This window comes from Cimex lectularius, unplaced genomic scaffold (assembly GCF_000648675.2).
Source record: "Cimex lectularius strain Harlan isolate CLEC.00 unplaced genomic scaffold, Clec_2.1 scaffold251, whole genome shotgun sequence".
Lineage (NCBI taxonomy): Eukaryota > Metazoa > Arthropoda > Insecta > Hemiptera > Cimicidae > Cimex > Cimex lectularius.
In genome coordinates this window covers 416501-434082 of record NW_019394213.1, presented here as the reverse complement: position 1 = coordinate 434082, position 17582 = coordinate 416501, and the positions used below count along the sequence as shown (strand labels likewise).

At 32.2% G+C, this 17582-nt stretch overlaps 2 protein-coding genes across 8 annotated transcripts; one reads left to right on the top strand and one right to left on the bottom strand.

The window, feature by feature from the left end:
* Positions 1 to 1643: 1643 nt before the first annotated feature.
* LOC106664294 (CTP synthase 2) lies at positions 1644 to 8170 on the bottom strand. Of its 3 annotated transcripts, XM_014389890.2 has the most exons (13): positions 7845 to 8170; positions 5222 to 5392; positions 4952 to 5169; positions 4721 to 4885; positions 3739 to 3893; positions 3529 to 3661; positions 3368 to 3456; positions 3157 to 3294; positions 2931 to 3094; positions 2516 to 2623; positions 2236 to 2454; positions 2071 to 2167; positions 1644 to 2003 (listed from the first exon to the last, which is right to left on the bottom strand). In XM_014389890.2, the coding sequence occupies exons 1-12, from the start codon at positions 8011 to 8013 to the stop codon at positions 2112 to 2114; spliced, it is 1785 nt and encodes a 594-aa protein (XP_014245376.1). In that variant the 5' UTR covers positions 8014 to 8170; the 3' UTR covers positions 1644 to 2003; positions 2071 to 2111. The 3 variants fall into 3 exon arrangements, with proteins under 3 accessions (XP_014245376.1, XP_014245375.1, XP_014245378.1); XM_014389889.2 differs by having other exon boundaries at positions 1644 to 2167; XM_014389892.2 differs by lacking the exon at positions 1644 to 2003 and having other exon boundaries at positions 2010 to 2164.
* A 337-nt stretch (positions 8171 to 8507) lies between these two features.
* On the top strand, positions 8508 to 16172 carry LOC106664396 (DNA topoisomerase 2-binding protein 1-like). Of its 5 annotated transcripts, none has more exons than XM_014390082.2 (24): positions 8508 to 8739; positions 8801 to 8940; positions 10491 to 10623; positions 10688 to 10795; positions 10866 to 11067; positions 11130 to 11348; positions 11392 to 11520; positions 11580 to 11656; positions 11717 to 12001; positions 12063 to 12135; positions 12203 to 12364; positions 12429 to 12604; positions 12669 to 12835; positions 13156 to 13450; positions 13519 to 13716; positions 13784 to 13876; positions 13943 to 13996; positions 14057 to 14139; positions 14202 to 14302; positions 14364 to 14443; positions 15139 to 15291; positions 15352 to 15558; positions 15652 to 15887; positions 15969 to 16172. In XM_014390082.2, exons 1-24 carry the CDS (start codon positions 8659 to 8661, stop codon positions 16132 to 16134), a joined length of 3618 nt encoding a protein of 1205 aa, XP_014245568.1. In that variant the 5' UTR covers positions 8508 to 8658; the 3' UTR covers positions 16135 to 16172. The 5 variants fall into 5 exon arrangements, with proteins under 5 accessions (XP_014245568.1, XP_024085987.1, XP_024085985.1 ...); XM_024230219.1 differs by having other exon boundaries at positions 10842 to 11067; positions 11130 to 11309; XM_024230217.1 differs by having other exon boundaries at positions 10842 to 11067; positions 11407 to 11520.
* The last annotated feature ends 1410 nt before the right edge of the window (positions 16173 to 17582 follow it).

Below are 17582 nucleotides of genomic sequence, written 5' to 3'. Positions count from 1 at the left end.
ATTAAAAATTAATAACATGGACTTATAAAAACCAAACCCAAAGGGGTTAAAACTAAAATGAGCTATTCTTAAAATTAACATAGAAAATAATAATTACTGAATAAATTTAAATTGGAGGGAGAGGAGGTGCTTGTATAGATATATAAAGAGGTCAGGGAAGCGGCTTTGCAGATAGAGAGGGAGAGAGTTACAAAATTTTGGTACTCAAACAAGGAAAGACTGTTTAAAGGTGCATGATTTATGCTGGAGAAGGATTAGGTCATAGGAAGATGAGCATTAATGGAAAGAGGATTTGTATCGGTTGGACTGGATAATGTAATGAGGATGATGGGTGATTATGCCTGGTCAATGAAGGAACCAAGGAAATATAGACGTTGGGAAGAAGGATAGGTCCAAATACAGCCAATACCCTGGACCCTCAGGGGGATGCCGTATATAAACTTCACACAATTCATTTATCTTTTTAGCGCTTATTTTGCTCCCCTGAAAGCCCACTGTAATCAATGCAGCTGTAGTCGAAGAAGGTGAAGATGAGAAAGGAAACTAGGAGTTACACGAGGAAAACGGTAGGAGGAGACAATTGCATCAAGAAAATAGTAGTTTTGTCCTTGTAACATAAAATTTATTTATATACTATAACATTTCATAAAAGAAAAGGTTTCTGAAGTGAGTAAACTAAGACATTTTTATAAATAGTGCTATACAATAAGTATATTTGGGTAAAACAATAAAGAAAATGATTCCTTGAATTTTCCAGCAGGTGTCACGCTAATGACATCAACAATACCATGCACCTGCTAACGAAATTATACGTTTCAAATTGTACCAAAAAAAGCCATGTATTGACTTGTACCATTCACAAAATTTATTTATATACTTTAAAATTTCATAACGGAAAAGGTTGTTGATGTGGGAAAACTAAGATAATTTTATAACTGGTAAACTACATAGACATAAATAAACTCACAATCAGAAAATGAGAAGACTGGTTTTTCAGGTAGTTTGGTGCTCAAATCAATCTGCACATGTGCAGAGTTGATCCTATCATTTTTGCAGTCCACCAGTAATTTGCAATAAATGACTGTGACAATATTATTAAAACTCTGGTAATGTTAATAATAAGTTCTTCTCTGATAATGGTGCAATGCCGACACTCTCAGGCCAAAACCCATCACCAAAACTAGAATTGCCTTGCTTTGTCTGGGCTTTTTCCTAAATTACAAAGTTTTTTCATTTCAAATTCATGTGGGTAAGATTCATTCAAAATGTAAATGATTTTTTGCTGTAGAACTTATGTAAATTGGGCCCAAAAGGCAAAAAGCAGGCATAATGCTCATTTTTAAATATTTTCCTTTAATTAAATGAACATTTTCCATCATTGGCTATGGATCTGAGCCTAGTTTTCAGGATGATAAGAACCTTCGTATGCCATGGTGGCCACTGGTGTTAATTTCATTAAAATAACCAGTATGATCAGAGGAGAAGGTATAGAAATCAACAATTCAATGGAAACATTGATTCAATAATTACAGTAAATCTTGCACCACTGTCAAACCTTTTTTTTATTATGAGAAAGAAAATTAAGTGAGTTGGGGTTAAAATGGTTTCCATAAAATAAACGGAATTTTGGGAGTAAAAAAAAATCAGTTTGAGATAATTTTATTCATCACAAAAAATATGTTCATTAATAAAATAAAGAAGGGATTCCAGTGTAACACAGCCATGCAATAAAATTTTTAAGTTATGGATAAAAGTCTAGTTAGTAAGAAAAGTTTCACAGTCAAATCTTTACAGAAAACCTTTCAAATTGCTTAACAGGAAGAAATATTTTATTATTAACATTTGACAAATGATAGTAAACAAGTGTAATGTGACTAATTTTGTGAAATAAATGATTATAATTATCTTTGATCTAATTAAAAAACTAAGACAAAATTGGAGAAAGCTATGTAAATGGTAAAAACAATTTTGTTGACTTATTAAAAAATTATTATTATTCGTAACTGTAAAATAAAAATTTAATTATTCGATTCGATGGAATAAAAATAATATACGTATATAAAAACTTACAATCGAAAGCAACGAGATCAATCTTGGTGATGATAATAATCTCAAATTGATAGATGATTTGAACTGGTAACAATCTCATTTAAGCTCATCTCGTCTTCTAAGAATACAAACATTTAAATAAATAATTTATAAATTTATTGAAATATGAAAAAGAAAAACGACTACCTGAGGATGAATCATTTTCGGAAATGTCCCTCGGGGAAAGTCGACAGCCTTTCGACAGAAAGTTAGAAAGCTTACCTGTCGCTGCAAGTACGAGTCCGAGGAACGGCGGTGACGGATGCAAAGGTCTTGAAAGATATTCAGGGTGGAACTGAGTTGCAATGAAATACGGGTGGTCTTCTAATTCAACAATTTCCATACGTTTGCCTTCTACACATGTACCTATGGGGGGGGGGAGTGTTATGTCTCGCTGGCTATTATAATTGTTAAATAATAAGCTTACCAACAAATTTGAACCCTGATTTTTCAAACTGTTCAACATAGTCTAGGTTCACCTCGTACCTGTGCCTATGCCTTTCCTCTATCTTTTCTTTATTTTCATAAAGCTGTCCTAGATAGGGCAAAATATGTTTTAATAATAACATAATTTGTTTATCGTTTTACACCCTCAATATATATTGGGTTGTCCGGAAAATAATGCAGGATTTTAAGTTTTCATTAAAAAAAATCTATATAAAATATTCTGTTTACGTTTACAGGATTACTCATTTGTNATTATTTTGATTAAAGAACATTGCTTTAAAGTAACTAGTTTCTTTTTTTTTGTTTAATACCAAAATCCTGCATTATTTTCCGGACAACCCAATATATTTTTTAAGAATTTCATTTTCAAACTAACCAACCTTGTGAATACTTACTTAAAACTGAGGAAGTATTGTTTTTAAAGACTGTTGTTCTTCTGCCTAATCTCATGGTCCCTCCAAGTTTTCCCGGGTTATGTTCAGGCATCTCAATCACAACAGGGGAAGAAGTTTTTTCATCGATTTCAGTTGTATTCGCATCATGAAGTTTGAGAACATTCCTGTCACATGATAGATTTAAATCGATCAAAATTGAAACAAATATTGCAATGAACACACCTACCTCGCAAATTCAATCACAGCAGTTTGTAGTCCAAGGCAGATTCCCAAAAAGGGTTTTTTTGTTTCCCGGCACCAACGGCACGCTTCAATTTTCCCTTCGACTCCTCGTGTGCCAAAACCGCCAGGGACGATAACTCCACTGTGAAGAAAATGACCAATTTAAACAATTGTAAGACAGTTTAACAAATATAACGTTTTTTTGCTTAACTTACTCGCTTTTACAAAGTTGCTTCCAAGCTTCATGATACAAAACTGGATTTGACAACTCATTGCTCTTTTCTAGATTTACGGACTCAATATACTAAAAAAACAAAACATTTAAATGTTATAAACTTGTACGTTTTAATATTAGTTCCGCTAAAGTTTGGTTTACCATGATGTTAACTTTATAACCGATGAAGATACCCGCATGCTGGAGCGCTTTAGAAACTGAAGCATAAGCATCTTCCAATGTTGTATATTTTCCTACTAGAGCAATATTCAATTCTTTTCTCAGTGTATCAAACCTGTTTGTAAACCATTACATAATGATAAATATAATATACAAACAGAAATTGAGTTGTAAACTTGTCATAAAAATTACCTGTCTGCAATTGTCTTCCACTTGCTCATGAATTTTCTCGGCTTTGGCAAAGGAATGTTCAGTTTTAATCTAGTGTTGAAAAATTCAACGATTCCTTGTTTATCCATCAACAGAGGCACTCGGTATATAGAAGAAACATCATGGATACATAGTACCTGGAGAAAAATTAACATTTACAATATTTGCTCGTTTGTTTAATATATTCATAACAAATAAATAAAGCCATTATTATTATCATTTCTTATATACAAATATTAAAAATTATTGCTTTCCATTTTTTCACAAGCAATGTTATTCTTCATCTGTCTACAATTCTTAGTCATTGTATTACAGTATGTTGAGGGAGTGAATGTATTTATAAGAATGATTGTGTAAAAGAGTCAATAATTGCAGAATATTAAGTTAATTAACTGCCCGATATGACCTGCATCTTTTAATTCTAATATAAAGTCGCAAAAATTTATGTAAAGGATTTTGAACTTCAGATTTTTTTGGTAGTGTAGTTGGCCTTAATTAATGTTACCTTGTGTACAGATTTAGTTATATTTTGAGATTACACCATTCATCCTTTAGGGGCAAAACTGATCAAGCTATTTATAGCATCGACAAAGGCAATGGAATTAGATGCCAAAGTCTATCCCAACAATTTTTTGGCCATCAACATTTTTATTTAAATGGATTTATGCTTTTCATTAGCCAGAGTACTTGTATGCTGTATATTTTTTGGGGAAAGGGAAAAAGTTCAAAAATTCCAGGGACGATGGTAAGAATCAAACCCATGACTATGGGGGGGTCACGAATCTGACGAGCTGACCACTGGGCTATTGCAGTCTGCTAAAATTAAAATAATTAATCACTATTTTTAAAATATGCTTGTACCCAGCAGTAAAATGTTTATATCAATTTGTTTTGTGTAATATCTTGTTTATGTTCAACACTCAATTGCTTTTTTAAACCTCACTTTTTATAATATTAAACTTACTTGCTCTGGTGGAACATGGCAGAACATGGATATTTTAGATTTGACATTTTCTGTAATAGGAAATTCGCTACGGCAAACAATGAGGTCTGGTGAAAGACCAAGTCCTCTCAGTTCCCTCACACTAGCCTGGGTTGGTTTTGTTTTTGATTCTCCAGCAGATTTTGGCTAAATATTATTATAATTATTATAACAAAACTATAATTAAATAAATTAATAATCCAGAAAACAAACCTGAGGCACAAGTGAAACATGTGCACAGCAGAAATTTTCCCGCTTCACTCTGAATTGAAATTGCCTAAAAGCCTCAACAAATGGCATTCCTTCGATGTCTCCGATTGTTCCACCCAGTTCAACGATGCAAACATCAGGTTTTTTGTTGTCTTCGCTCACCGAACAGTTTGCCACTTTTTCAACCCATTCTTGGATCATATCGGTCACATGAGGAACAACTGGAAAAAAATTAATTAACCTGAAATACTATGACAGTCCAACAAATCTCACCTTGTACAGTTTTCCCTAGGTAGTCGCCTCTTCGCTCCTTAGATATCACATGTTGATATATCTTCCCTGTTGTTATATTGTTATCGCTGTGTAAAGTCACATCCAAAAATCTTTCATAATTGCCCAAATCCAAGTCTACTTCCCCTCCATCATCAAGAACGTACGTTTCACCTGCAAATCATGGAAGCTTATCATTATTTTATCTGTATGTCGCACCAAACACTCTGGGAAAAAAAAGGAAAAACACTGAAACCACAAAACAATGTATACTATAGGTTGGTTAGGGACCGAACTTAGACACAAAATCGGATGTCCAGTATGACAGTGGAATGGTAAATTTCCTGCTTTTGGACCTGTAAGTCGAATGGCCAAACATTGCCTAGTATTGCACTTATTTGGCTCAAACAGTCGTTGAACAGCTAATTAAACGGGCCCCACTGCTGGATCTAATTGTTGAAATGATTTTCAGATACAGTAGTCAGATGGCGGATAATGTGCTTCCTTCTGTGTAATATTTAGTGACCGTAATGTAGTGATAATTTAGAGATAGTGTGATAAAAACATTTCCTTTATTGTGCCAATGTTTCCTTCTTTTTTGAGATCATCTTCAGATCATCAAAACAAACATAAACGTAACTTTTTAGAAATGGTTTACATCAACAGAGAAAAACACAGCATCATTTACAGAACTGAGACATGTAAACTCAGTAGTAGCTATGCTAATATCATAAATCAATTCAATATCAATAACACACATATAACACACAAAACATATAAAACAATTATTACCCTCCACACATCAAACAATTCTGCTTAGTCTAAATCTCCAGAAATTTATCTCTCCTTTCCCTAATGATCCTGTCGATAATAATCCTGAAAGGCTAACCAGGCCCGAACGACAAACCATTACCCCTTTTTTTTACACTGTCGGTCCCTTTCAACTCAAAAAAGCAAACTCGTCATAGAAAAATGAATTTCAATCCCCACTCCTTCAAAATCAAACATATATAAACAAAAAACATTTATATCTCACTAACACCTTCAACACGACATATCTACACAGAAAATGCACACTTTGAGTGAGTACAAATACTTTGATTAAACCTAAAATATCTATAATTTAAACAATGTTCATAAATCCCAGGCCCTGAAGATGATCTCGATAAAGATTGAAAGATTGACACGATGAAGAAAATGTTTTTCTATATCTACATCACATCAGACTGCACCACACTATCTCTAAATAATCTTCCTTCTTGACATTTGTCTGGACTTGATGTTCAATCTATGTACGCAGTACGTTCGTACAATTTTTAACTTCAAACCATCAGAAGTGAAAGAAGTTGGCTGCCAGTTTCTACCGTCTAGTCTGATGAAGTTGCTTGTAAAGAAGCGCTTCATATGTCCTACCGAACAAAACATCGGGTATTTTTCCTGAACTTTGTGGTCTCGGTTTCCATTGGTCAATTGATAGTTCGTTTAGGTTCAGTTCTGTCAATTCATCATTAAAAATTTATTTATTTATGTCACGAGCAAATCTTCAAGCAATTTTACATTATCAGATTTGCTCCTACCCAAGCATTCCAAGAACCATACTCTCTCTCTCTCTCACACACGCGCGCGCGCTCACAGAAATTTTATTTTCGTTCAACCTTAAGTGCCGAAGCAATTACCAAATGAAAAATCCCAAATTTTATTTGACACCGACAAACTAATATCAGCAAGGAGACTGGCACAACTGCAAGAATACTGAAAAACTGGATTAAAGGCTATACACAATTAATTACTGTGGATCTAATTGTTCAAATGGTTTTCATACATGACAGTCCAATGGCAGACAACACACTTCTTTCTATCGGGTCCAATTGTCTAAAATAATTTTAGACTTGGGTGGTTGATTTGGAATTTTGTTCAATCCATGTGTACAATATATCGCAGTATTTTTAAGTTCAGACCGTCAAAAAAGAAGATGGCTGCATGTTTTCTACCATCTGGTCTGAAATGATTGACCTTCAAGAGACACAATCGGATGATGATTGTAAAGGACTCCAAATTTTTAGTTTTCCATGTGTCATTTCATCTTGCATCATCAAACATCAATGTATTGAAGCACAATATTTTTCTGTTGAGCTAATCCACAAGCAAGTACCTCACCAGATATCACTTTTTGTAAAAGATCATTTATAAAAAGTGAATCTACATACCCACCTTCACCAATTCTATTGCCAGATATCCTATAGGTCCATACTTTTTCTCTCTCGATGTTTTTCTGTTTTCTCTTAGCAGCTACCATATGAAGAAAAAAACACTAATTTTGTTTTGTATTTGTGCTAAGTAGAACCGATGGAACAAGGCACTACTAAAGGAAAACCTGAAGAATAATTTAGTTAATTCTTCCCAATCTGGATTCAGTTAAACCTTATTAGATATGTCATGAACGTAAGATCTAATGACTGTATTGAACAGTTGGAAAAGTGACAGCCTTAAGTGCGCAAAATATACAACCAAACGTGATCCTTGGTCTATTCAAGTATTGGAATAAATCATGACAAGTCACTTTTTACAGCATAATTTAGCTTTTTCCACCTATATATTTAATTGATCAAGATTGTCTGTTACGCACCGTGCTCGTATGGTGAGAATGTCCCAGCATCTATGTTGATGTACGGATCTATTTTAATTGAGGTGACATGAATTCCGCAAGACTTTAAAATAGTGCCGAACGAGCTTGCGATCACTCCTTTTCCAACACCGCTGATCACACCGCCTGTCACGAGGATGTATTTCATCATCTGGATGCGATGAACAAGATGACAACAGAGAAGATGAGCGAACCAGAGGGAAGAGGAACAACGGCACCGTCGAAAGGTTATAGAGACAGCCTTTGAAAGCCGGGAACCACGTGCTGCCTGCGCCGGTCTGCCCGGGAGGTTGCCAAGTTCGATTTCTATTGAACCACGTTCGAAAAAAATAAATAAATAATTAATCTTTAACCCTGGGTCACTTTTTATCTTATACGCAAGATAAAAAAAATTAAATCGGTTTTTAATACGAAAAAAATTGGTCTTTAAAAAAAAACAATAAGTAGATCTAGATTTTAATTAAACGAGATAAAATAAAATCGATTAAATTTCTAATACAAATATTTTTAAGAAAAATCTAAAATCCATAAATTATACATTTTAAAATAAACTATATATACACCGACATTAATTATACATTTACCATATCCATTTATCTTTTATTTTGCCTCTTTTTATTTTTATTTTAACTTTCAACTTTTCATACAAGCGGGAAAAGGTTACATTTTGACAGTTGTCACTTGTCAGTTGGTCACTGAAAGCCAGTTTTTATCAAAAGAATTAAGCCTTTTGTTCAAAGACAAGAATTGTTTTTAAATAAATAAATTTAAAAAAACAAACACACAGATAAAAATAATGTCAATTCTCTCAGGCCGGGTGATTTATTTTGTACAAGGGAGCCATTCAGGCGAAAGGGAGATGGGAAAAGCTTTCGCGGTAAGTTGAACCAGAAAAAAAATTCACAAAATTGAATAATTTTTTTGTCTTGTTGAAATAGGCCTGCAAAGATAAGAAACTGAAGCCGAAGATGATCTTCAAAGAGGATCTGGTTGAACTTACGCACGACAAGAATTCAATTTTTGTCATTGACGATTTCAAAGGAGAGACGTTTCAGTATCTTAAATTGAAAGACTGCTTGTGAGTTAAAGATATTTTCAATGATTTCTACGCAGATAAAGTATTAACAATTTATTCAGAAATTTTCTAAATTGATATGAAAGATTCAATTATAATTAATTAAAGTATAACTAATCTTATAAAAGTTAATTTAAAAAATCATTAAATTTTCATCGTTTTTGTTGTTCTTTTTTTTAAATTTTATGGATTTTTGTTATCTAGGCATTTTTTAAGGTGTTTTGAAAAAATGCTCAAATGTACGATGTTTCGGCATCCTACGCCATTTTTATATTTATATGCAAACGGTTCATTTCATGATAATATACAAATTTAAAAGTTTAAAGAAAGAGTTTAAGTTTATTAAATTTAACAGCAATGAAAAGAATATCCATTTTTTTTCTTAAGAAATAAATACTACATGAAACTCACCCCACCTTTATAATTTCTATAAACAATGTATATACTAAACATCATACATTTGAACATTTTTTCAAAACACCTTTAAAAAAAAAAAAATAAATAAATAAATGTTAAATTAGAAGAACAAATTTAATTTGCCATTCTTCAAGTTTAAACATCCTTTGAAAATGTTCTCAATTTTCCTCCATTATATACTGATTATAATTGATTACTTTAATTTAATTGTAACTAATTATTAAATAAATAATCTAATTACCTCAGGTTTCACTATTTTAGGTGTAAAAGGTGTAAATCTAATAATGAGCTAATTACATGTATTTATTTAAATTTGAAATTTTATTTAACTACATGCTGTAACAAACGTAAGTTACCTCATTATTCTTGTTAGATTTTTAACTGGAAAAACGCCAGAAATTAGTGAAACCTGGAATGATTGAAATTTTAATACCAGCAACTAAACCATATTAACATTTAATTAAATAATCTGATTATAGAAATTGTGGAGCGACTTTTTTTTTCACTGTGATTTGTATAGGTATATTGTAGAACCCTAATTTTTATGATCGTACTATCAAATGTGTGCTTTTTCCCACAATACTGATCGCTTTCCTCGGTGCCTCTTCGGCCACTTCTTTTGGTGCAAGAATTGCCTTACCGAAGTCTCTGTAATATACAAAAACTAGTGCTTTACATTCACAAAGGATACGTGCCAATGTTTCTGGTTTCTTGTGGTAGGGTTGGCATGTTTTTGTCTTCTGTCCATCTGATTAAGATTGTAGGTTAATGGGAGAGAGCAGTTGGCCGGTATAGACGCCTTTCATTTCCCAAATCATGCCGGAGAGATTCCTTCACTTTCCTTTTTGAGAGATTTATTAATCTGTTAGCTTGCCTCATACGTGGTGATTTTATCCAGTTTTATTTTTACTAAATTAGTACACACTTCAAGAATACACTACCAAAAATTTGTTTTATTTTTCATGATGCACATTTTTTTAATTTTTTAAAATTGATTTATACAGCATTGCAGGGCCAGATATAATTGATTATAATTTCCTTAGATTATTGTAGGCAAATGACAATACTATTTGACAATAAGAATTAACTATTAATAAATACATTTTAGAAACATATTTTTTATGCTGAAATTTCAGAATCGTTGGTCCAAGATGTATGTATAGCTGTGTAAAAAATGGAATTCCAATTCCTGAAAATGATTCACCCGTTTTTAATCTTGCCATGGTTGGAGTAGTTGCAACAGCATCTAAACTCAGTAGAACACAAAAGGTTATTTTTATCTTAAACCAAATAATGATTTATTGTTAAAATTATTGATTCGATTCGTTTTTAGGAAGAGCTGGCTTCACTCATTGGCTATATGGGAGGAATTTACACTGATAGATTTACGACAGATATTACCCATTTAATAACAGATGGAGGAAAATCTCCAAAATATGAGGTTGTTGTTTGTTTTAATCTTTTTATTTTTTAATTTGTACAAAAAGTGTTTTGTTTTTGCATTTGTTCAGAATGCAATTAACATCGGACTCCCTGTAATGTCAAGTTCTTGGGTTAAGACTGTCTGGGAGAGATCGCTTGTGATGAAAGTATCAGCATTGGATCCTGGGTTTTTAAATCTCCGCCTTTCACCTTTTAAAGGACTCTACATAAGCTTTAGCAATTTACCTCACTTGACAAAAAGAAGGCTTCAGAATATTATTGAATCACACGGTAGGTTGTTAATTAAACGAACGAAAAAATATAATTTTAATTTTCCGTCTACTTCATGGAAGGTGGAACATACATGTCGACTCTTGAACAAAAAAAGACATCCGTATTGATTGTCGGTGAGCCGGAAGGCAGGAAGTTTCAGCATGCACAACTCTGGGGCATACCTTGCTTGAGACCTTCTTGGATCCACGAGTCAGTTGAAAAAGGCGCAGCTGTCAAAATGATTGACCATATTGTCCAAAGTCAAGTGAAATGTTCAACTCCTGTTTCTAATCAATCAAGTTCGTTCATGTAAAATATAAATTTTGAGCATTTGTATTTTAGACTTTGTGAATTCAGTAGACATTTCTACAATCCATAAAACACAAGAAAGTAATTTTATCAGCGAAACAGATATTTCTTTTGCGAGTACTTGTTCTCTTAGAAAACCTGGAAAAAGACAAACTGAGACAGGTAAGAGGGGAAACAATTCAAATTTATTGTCTTAAATTAAATTAATTTAATGTTTACAGATGATTACAAGAAATTGCTGAATAATATTGACTTGTCACTTGTTTCAAATGCTGGGTTATTCCTTGATGGCTGCAAGGTAAGCTTACTTTCATCTAATTTACATTTTTGAAAAGCTTTCTTGTAAGCAATCTTGCAGATTTTTCTAAGTGGCTTCACAGCTGAAGAGATGGATAGACTTAAAAGAATAATAAACTTGGGAGGGGCCACATTTTTTACACAGTTAACTGAGCGGCTAACACATGTTATTGTTGGTAATGCTGAACTGCTGGATAAAAAATCACTGATAGAATTTAAACTAATGGGGCAGACGGTCAGTTTAAAATGGCTGGTAGCATCGATCGAAGAAGGCTGTCCAAGCAGAATTGAATCTTATGCTATTTTCAGACAGTACAGACAATCATCCCCAATGAGTAGTCCTAGGGTAAAAATGTAATAAATAGCTAGAATGTATAAGAAATAAAATGAAGTGTACTTGTTTTCAGGGAAAAGAAATTTTGCAATTTGACACTACTCCATGCCATAATAAAAGAAATCTTAATAAAACTACAGACTTTAGTTAGTAATTTTAATTTAATTTTTAATTGATTTTTATATATCAATTTAAAATATTATCTCTTGCAAGTAAAGACACCATGTCAACAAGGTAACAAATTGGAAATGAGAGCGCAAGAAGAATTAGAATATTTTAAAAAACAAACAGGGGTTGAGATCGAGTGCAAAAGTGGAACAGTGGAACACACTTCATTGTCAATAGAGTCTATTGAAGTTGGGCCAATTTTTGAAGGTTTTAAGCCATATAAACTTATAAGAAAAATCATGATTTTAAATTTTAAATAAAATTTGCACAGGAATTGCTTTTAAAGTCATAGGATTTGACAATCCATCACAGATAATCAAAGCAATAGAAAATCTCAGCGGTGAAGTATTTTCAGATAAATTTCAAGGCAAAGTGGACTTCACAGTTGTTCCACTTATCAGTTTTAGTGATCCTGATTCATTACAGACCGTCACGAGTCTCTGGCTGGTATGAAAAATATTATGTGAATTTTACTCTTGGTCTATTGCATTCATTTTTTATTTTATTTTAGGAAGATTGTTACGAGCAAGGGACGGTTGTTCAAGTAGAGTATTTTCACAGGCCTGTTTCAGTTACAATCAACATGAAACCACTGGAGGATTGTGTTTTTTGCACAACCGGGTTCTTAGGGAAAGAGAGGAGTTTCTTATGTTATTTGGCTGAAGCCCTTGGTGCAAAGTAAGTAAATGTAATAACTTGATACTGCTGCTTCATTGTTTTTGTATTTTACAAACTTATAAAAGTGCATGGCTGACAATATACAGGCCAACCAATCATATTTTATATTTTGTCACATTTAGAAAATTCATTTTCAGTTTAAGAACGATGCAATATTTTTGCAAAATACTACTTTGTACACTTGGAAAAAGGAGTTTTGTGCGATTTTTAATTATTGGATAACAATAAAACCTAATTAAATAATATAAAAACAGCTTTAAGCTTAAGTAAAATATTAAAATTGTAATTATTTTAATTATTAAATAACTAATTGTTTTAAGAATACAGGACTCATTTTCATGTAAAGATCATCTAGAGAAAGGAGTTTTGAGATCAACCCATTTGTTGTGCAAATCTGAAACTGGCAGTAAATTTAATGCTGCTGTTAAATGGGGCATCCCGATTGTTAGCAAGGATTGGCTACTCAAATTACTCGAAAGTTGTTTTTTTGATAATAAAGAAAATGAAATTATCGAAAATGCTACAACACCGGTTATGAAAGAAAATGAAAACTACTCAAAAGTTTCTAGAGAATCTATGAAAGATTTATATTTCAAGCAGAAAAATGTGGATAATGTAAATATTTATGTTTATGCTTTAGTTATTATTATTATTATTTTGTCTATATTTATTTGGTTTTATAGCTGTCTTTTGGATCGGTTGGAAAGTCACCATTTCACATTTCAACACCCGATACACCATATGGCCAGGTTTTCCTGAACGAAAGCCAGCCACCCACTCCTTCAACAAGAAAACGGTGGATGAAATGGATCGACGACTTGCCCGATCTTTATCACAACTCACCAGAGATGAAGCAGTTTCGTAAAAGCTGCTCAAGCACAGTAATTTAATAGAATTTCACTGAATAATTTTAAAAGCAGAATTTTATTAATGTCTTTTTTTTTCCAGCCGTTGAATATTGTTATGAAACAGCTCTGGGTGAAGTTTGGCGGTGCAACTATCGAAGGGATTGATCCAGAAACTGGTGATCTTTTGCCAGATGTAGAATAAGTTGTAAAAAATGTTATAAATAAATATGAAGTGTTCAATTTCCGCTTAATTTTCTAGGGTCCTTACAAACAATGGATTTGTAAAAATGATAGTACAGGCCAAGTTTCACAAGTAATGGCAGATTACTTAATTTATTATTATTTTTTATTATCTTTTAATAAATTTTTTTAGAATTACGAAGATAACTGTTTAACCAATATGATGACATTTGAGGATGTGAGTAAGGTATCGACTGAAAAGTTGAATGATAAAAAGTTTGTAATTTTGAAAATATCTTTTTCATAAGTGCTAAATTTGACTTTAGACATTTTTTTAGCAGTTTTACAAGCGAGGTGCAAGAAAAATCAACAACTTCAGACCAAGATGAGTATAGTTTTAACGAAAAAACGGAAGTGCCAAAATGTTCAATAACCACAAGTTAGTCTATTTAAAATTTGTTTTTATTTTGTTGTTTTTTATTCATTGATCTAATTTGAAGGTTGGCGTTATGTGAAAAGGGTTAGCTGTGAATCTGATGATGGACCTGCTTGGGATTTTGGAAAGCCCAAATCACATTCGGTTTGTTAAATTTTACATTTCCTATGTAAAGACTACTACATAAATATGCTAATCTATGAGCAAATTTGCATTGAAAAACATTTATGAATCATTTAAAATCTTCTTAGTCATTACATACGTTAATCAGAAAGTGATTTTCAATATTTTTCGCAAACCTGCTAAATTATTTTTAACACTTGAAATATTTCTGATACATTTTTGACAATTTTATTTGAATAATAATTTCTTTATGCCATACTCTCAAAAGCTTTTATGCCTTTAATTGGGAAAAATCCTGCATTGGTTTTCTTGGTTAAATGCCTCAAAAGATGGTTGTTTTAATAATTTTTAATTGACAGTGTGTAAGAAAATAGGCCTTTTTTTTTAATCCTTTTAGCAGAAAATTGATTTCTACAACAATAGAGGCAATAAAAAAAATCTTAATCACATATTTTGCATATATTTGCGTATGTATAGTATATTTCCACACTAGCAATTTTCTATTTCTTAAAATTGAACAGTAAAATTAGGCATTGACAAATACGTTTTATAATTAAAAATCCTGAATGAAAAAACATCAGTTATACATGTATAAACAGGGTTGAAAAAAGTGTATTGGCTCTAAATGCTAAATAAAGATAATTCTAAATTTTATTTTATGATGAAGAACATTTTTTTCCCACTGATTTACTTTGATTTACATATTTTCTATTTAGCTTACTTCGAATAATGGTTCAGTGCCTCATAAAAAAAAGCGTAAAGCAGACCAAGTTGAGCAGAAACAAGAAGACATCGTTGTTCAGGAAGAACAAAATATGGAAAATGCAACGACAAAAACAGACCGTGTCTTTGTCATTTCAAATATTCCAGTAAGTTGAACTGAACACTATTTTAAGTTCTATTCAATTCCAATGTATTTATTTTTAAAGCTTGACACTCATAAGAAGTTGGTCAATATAATAGAAAACCTTGGTGGTGAGATAAGCAAGAAGAAATTCTTCGACCCTGCATCCACTCATATTATTGTCGACAAACCAGTGAGGAGTGAAAAACTCCTGTGTGCAATCGCCAGTGGAAAATGGGTATTGCACATGTCATATTTGATGCAGTGTTATCAATCCAGAATGTTTTTACCTGTAAGTAATTGTTTTTTTAAAGTTTTTTTTATATAATAATATAATATAATAATAATAATATAATAAATATAATATTTAAAATTTTTTATCAAGGAAGAGGAGTTTGAATTGGGCAATGAAATATCAAAGAATAAGCTGCCCCATTTGGACCCTGGCTCGATTGAGAACAAGCTTGCAATGGCAGCTTACAGGTGGCGAATTATGAAAACACACCTGTCAATGCCGAGTGCTTTTAGGAAGTTCAAAGCGGTTTTTTGCACATCGCAGTCCAAGACAGGCCAATACAAGCGCCTCTTGGAGGCCGGTGGTGGCACAATTTTAAATGAATGGTATATTGAACTGTTTAATTTTTTCCCCTTTTCCAAATAAATAAATATATGTATAAAATATATTTAAAATTTTTCCCTTAGTGATATTCTAAGTGCTACGCATGTATTTTGGGATAAACACGTCAAGCTACCTGTGAAGAAGGCAATTCTTGACTCTAAGAAGATTCTCATCTTGAGGCCGATATACTTGGGTGATTGCCTTATGAAAGTGCCTGAGCCTAATCCACAAAAATATACTGTTTGTTAATTTTTGTTAAATAGAGGATTTTAGTTGAGGTAAAGATAATATATATAATTCAGTATAATAAATAATATTACTGTTTAAAATTGAGTGTTTTTGTTTATATATAACTGCAACTATTATAAAATTATTTGAAAAAAGAAATGTACTCATGTGAATAAATTATTAAATGATCGCAATACATTTCTACAAAATTATAAATAAACGTGCGAGAAATTAAATGAATTTAATAAAAAAAAAAAAAAAAAAAATACATGTAATAAGAACAGGAAAGATATCTTATGAAGTTCGACACCCCAATTCAATGGAAGCATAAATGGTTCAAAGCGATTCTGTGATAAATAATTTGTATATCCATAATATTTATTTATTAACAAACATATTTATTTCTTCATAGACAAATTTATTTATTTATTAATATATTTATCTACTTATTTATTGTTACTTTCCTCAACATATTTACTTATTCCATATTTATTTATAATTTATTTTTGTATTTACCTATGTATATAAGTTACGTCTGCTTAAGGCATTTACTAATAAACTTATTAGTATACAGATAAACTTATTATTATTAAATTTCTAGGAATGTTTGTACAACTAGAAACCCTTTCCAGCTCGCTTTCCCCACACTGCTTGAGAAATTGCATTTCAGATCCACTCGGGGCTCTGAACTAGCAACATTTAATAGCACTCTTGTATTGAATGTATAATAGTTTGTAAGTTTATATTAAATATTTAAATGTCTTTTTTTTTTAGTGCCAGTGTTCTTCCATCGAACAAACTCATTTTTGAAGGGGGTTGGGACCAAATTCAGGGTCGCTGAGATCCCGTCCCTTTCATGGATGAGTGCGATGTCAATTTCTTTCAATTGCGGCCACTAGTCCCCTTAAGCATCAGAAAAAGTCCATAGGTGACGGGGGGGATTGAACCCATGATCGCAGGATCTACTAGCTGAGAGTCTGACGTCTGACGTCCCAGGATTGAATTAGTAGGGCCCATAATTTTTTAAAAAAGACACTGCAATGAGAGAAGTAATTCTGTTTATAGGTGTCTTATAGTTACTTTATGATTAATTTCAGGGGCTGGACAATTTAAGTTTGTTGTTAATTTCTCCATCACAAGGTTTTTTTTAAACTCTATTTTTAAAATCTGGGTTTTGGATGTCCCAAAAGGCTTTGTATGCTTATGGTCCATTTTTTATTTAGCGATTTACTCTCAGCAAATTAAAATTTTTTGAAATAATTGAGAGTACTCTCTGAGAGCGTTGGGAAAACGTTTACACTATCAAGGAAGATTCAACTTGCACCTTTTCTTGAGCTCTCCCTCTACTTTTGGCAAAAACTATCAGAGGCCTTTACACTTGCCCGTTACACTCTTGAGAGTATATCTTCTACTCTCACGAGTAAATGCACCTTAAGACTTGTAAATTGTACCCTGTACATGAATTACAG

Coding starts and splice junctions, on each gene's coding strand:
- LOC106664396 (XM_024230216.1), top strand. CDS start 8,659: ATGTCAATTCTCTCAGGCCGGGTGATTTATTTTGTACAAGGGAGCCAT. Junction 8,740..8,800: donor AGATGGGAAAAGCTTTCGCG/GTAAGTTGAACC, acceptor TTGTTGAAATAG/GCCTGCAAAGATAAGAAACT. Junction 12,136..12,202: donor TAATAAAACTACAGACTTTA/GTTAGTAATTTT, acceptor ATCTCTTGCAAG/TAAAGACACCATGTCAACAA.
- LOC106664294 (XM_014389889.2), bottom strand. CDS start 8,013: ATGATGAAATACATCCTCGTGACAGGCGGTGTGATCAGCGGTGTTGGA. Junction 5,393..7,844: donor ATTCTCACCATACGAGCACG/GTGCGTAACAGA, acceptor CATGATTTGCAG/GTGAAACGTACGTTCTTGAT. Junction 2,624..2,930: donor CAATACTTCCTCAGTTTTAA/GTAAGTATTCAC, acceptor TGCCCTATCTAG/GACAGCTTTATGAAAATAAA.